This window comes from Aricia agestis, chromosome 4, assembly GCF_905147365.1.
Source record: "Aricia agestis chromosome 4, ilAriAges1.1, whole genome shotgun sequence".
Classification (NCBI taxonomy): domain Eukaryota; kingdom Metazoa; phylum Arthropoda; class Insecta; order Lepidoptera; family Lycaenidae; genus Aricia; species Aricia agestis.
Genome location: NC_056409.1, coordinates 18,103,324 through 18,106,455, shown reverse-complemented (window position 1 = coordinate 18,106,455; position 3,132 = coordinate 18,103,324). Strand labels below are relative to the sequence as shown.

Genomic DNA, 3,132 nt, shown 5'->3' with positions numbered 1-3,132 from the left:
CATGGCTCGAATATGTCTGTCAGTTATATTTACTATCTGTATTTTTAAAGGTTATTCTAATCTTCGACCGTATCATTGTGTTTAGAAGTTAATCTTATTTTTTATTTTATCGTAATTTTTTTATACTATCACATTGAAATTATATACGCAGGTTACGCGATCAGTTTTTCATCAATCTGATCCTTCAATCCGGTAAATATTGATGGAAAACTGATCGTCTAACCCACGGATTGATAAACTGAATTTTTTTAATACGTACTTTTTATAACCATCAGTATTCCGTCAATCACATTGATGGATCAGATTGATGAAAAACTGATCGTGTAACCTACGTCGGTTAAGTAATGTAAAGCTATACAAGTATCTATAATGATTATAATTTGTCTTGTCTTGGCTTAAATATCTACGAATTATTCTTTTTAATTTTAATAGAAATCAAAATTGTCCTATTCTAAAATCGTAATGTTAATATTTTTCACTTTGACATTATTTTTTGTGTTTAACTGTTCATCAACAGGAGGATTGTAGTTACTAGTTACTAAAGCCAGAGGAGACGTCTTTAAAAGTATATTTTCTTTATATTATAATACCTAAGTCTTATATTATTATGGGCAATGAAAATTCGAATGAAAAGAGCTAATAAATAAATATTATGCTACGAACAAGTTTTATTTTTATTGGACTTATTTTTAAAGTCCAAATTAAAGCCAAACTCATTTCAAAATAAACTTAGTTTTTAAAGAATAAGGAAATCTATAGTAAAAAAATCTTAAGTTTTATACAACTCGCTTAACTATAAAAAACCTAAAAACTATTCATATTTGTTTACTGCGACGAATGTCTTTAATTGCTAGTTTTCACTAAACTCCCACTGGCGAGTGTTTTGACGATTACAAAAATTCGTAACGTTTCTTGGACTTCTCACATACCACGAAAATGACCGAAAGCTTTCGTAAACCGCAGTCGTTAACATCAAGACAATATTGTCTAAATATATCGCGGGATTCACGGGCGGGCGTTAGTCAGTGCGCGCGCGCAGTGTCTGGAGACCGCTCGCAGTGTTTACCGTGCTGCAGGCTGCAGCCATGAGCATAGAGCACCGCTCCATCACGGGCTCCGCGCCGCATGTCACCAAGCGTCTCTGCACTGTGATCTTGTCCCTCGTCGGTGTGATTTGCGTCCTCGGAGGTGAGTTTGCAAATTATTTGGCCATGTTATCTTTGATGAAGATTTTTTGCAATGATATGCAATATTGAACTTGTTAGTTGTGTTTAGAGTTTTAAAAGTTTCGTTATTGTGCCGGTCGTCGATGTTTTGATAAAATCAACAATAATTTACTAATATACATAAGTTAGATTTCATTCATTTAATTAAAGTATGAACTTGTAATAGAGAACCATAAAAATTACGAGTAGTTTTAAAATATTTCACACTTTACTTTCCAGGATTCCTCCTCGGTCGGATGGCGCAGAACCAGGTGAGGAAAACCAGCGATATCGTACCTATTAACCTCACGACGTCCGCGGAGAATCTGTACAAGAAGGCCAAATCGATCGCGCCCAAAGCGATCCACCACTACGATCCGGGGAAGGTGACGGCGCGGCTGTTGGACGTGTTCCACTGCAGCGCGGCGGAGTGCGGCGCCGTCACCGAGCACAACGCCGCCGACTTCGTCAAGAACGCCATCAGCATCGAAGTCAACAAGCTCCTGAGGTCCATCCAGAACGCCTCCGCGTATCTCGACTCGTTGAGATGACAGTGAAGTGCGCAGACTGTTTTACATAAGTTTCTATTCCATTTTATAAGTGTTAATTTTAATGAGCCAATGGCCATTAAAAGTGCAGCTCTACTGTCGATTTTGGTGCTGTGCTGTTTGTCACAATTATTAAAAAGGGGAAATCACATTGTCATAAAATATTATGTTTTAATATTATGAAGCTTTAATAAAACTTTATGTATGTTATGCTCATTTTTAACACAACTTCTTGGTTTTATGATTTTCATATTTTAAATTAAAAGTTAGTAATTGGGTCAACCCAGCTACTTGTATTATAAAAACTAGATGTCCCGCGCGGCTTCGCCAGCGTAAATTAGGAATTTCACGGAAACCGTACATTTTCCCATAAAAAATAGCTCTTATGTCCCTACTCCCTTCACTTGCTCTACTCTATATCTGTGCCAAATATTACCATAAAAATTGCTCCAGTAGTTCGTAATTTCTAATATTTCCCCCGTTTTTCCCATATTTTCCTGAGTTTCTTCGGTCGTATTAGTCTTAGCCTATAGTCTTACTCAATAAATGAGCTATCTAACACTGAAATAAGTTTTTAAATCGGACCTGTAGTTCCTGAGATTAATGCGTTCAAGCAAACATACTCTTCAGGTTTTTTAATTATCGCTTGACAAGCTCGAGTCTATCTAAAAGACTATGAAAAGTACCAATAACATGGTATAATATTATGGTAGACGTGATGATGATGAATGTAATTTGCATAGTAGCATAATATGCTTTCCGTTCTTAAAACAACGCCGAAAATCCCAAACTTGATCTATAAAGAATCAGGAATTCTCTCAGCACCTTCCGAACCACGGTATCCTCGGTGCAAAATCTTACTTGTTGGTAGCATAATATGCTTAGAATACTTCTCACGAAACCGAAGTCACCTCATGTTTCCTTATAAATTTTGAGGAGTTCCCTCGATTACTTCTGAATCCTTCATCAGATCACCACTTTTGTGAATATAATACCAAATTGGAATGATACCCTATATATCAAAAGAAAAATTTTGAAAATCGGTTAACAAACGGCGGAGTAATCGTTGAACATAAGAAAACGAACATAACACTAAATTTTTAATTAAAAAGTTAAAATTGTAGCCTATGTGTTATTCTGATGCATAAGCTATTTTATTGTAAAGTTTCATTAAAATCCGTTCAGTAGTTTTTGCGTGAAAGAGTTACAAACATCCATACATTTATACATCCAAACAAACTTTCGCCTTTATAATATTAGTAGGATTTAAAAACAGGACAAATATTATGTAAATCGTAAATGATTCGGCAAAATGCCAGTCTACACGATTGTATCCCTGTAGGGCACTGATATTGGCATACCTATCAGTTTAGGGCAAA

General features: G+C 35.7%; 1 protein-coding gene across 1 annotated transcript; it reads left to right on the top strand.

The window, feature by feature from the left end:
• Positions 1 to 1,017: 1,017 nt before the first annotated feature.
• Positions 1,018 to 1,926, top strand: LOC121726434. Its single transcript, XM_042113809.1, has 2 exons — positions 1,018 to 1,188; positions 1,446 to 1,926. Exons 1-2 carry the CDS (start codon positions 1,086 to 1,088, stop codon positions 1,754 to 1,756), a joined length of 414 nt encoding a protein of 137 aa, XP_041969743.1. The 5' UTR covers positions 1,018 to 1,085; the 3' UTR covers positions 1,757 to 1,926.
• The last annotated feature ends 1,206 nt before the right edge of the window (positions 1,927 to 3,132 follow it).

What these genes read in the sequence shown, in the direction of transcription:
- LOC121726434 (XM_042113809.1), top strand. Translation starts at nt 1,086, where the DNA reads ATGAGCATAGAGCACCGCTCCATCACGGGCTCCGCGCCGCATGTCACC. An exon ending in TGTGATTTGCGTCCTCGGAG is followed by an intron (nt 1,189 to 1,445) that starts GTGAGTTTGCAA and finishes TTTACTTTCCAG; the next exon opens with GATTCCTCCTCGGTCGGATG.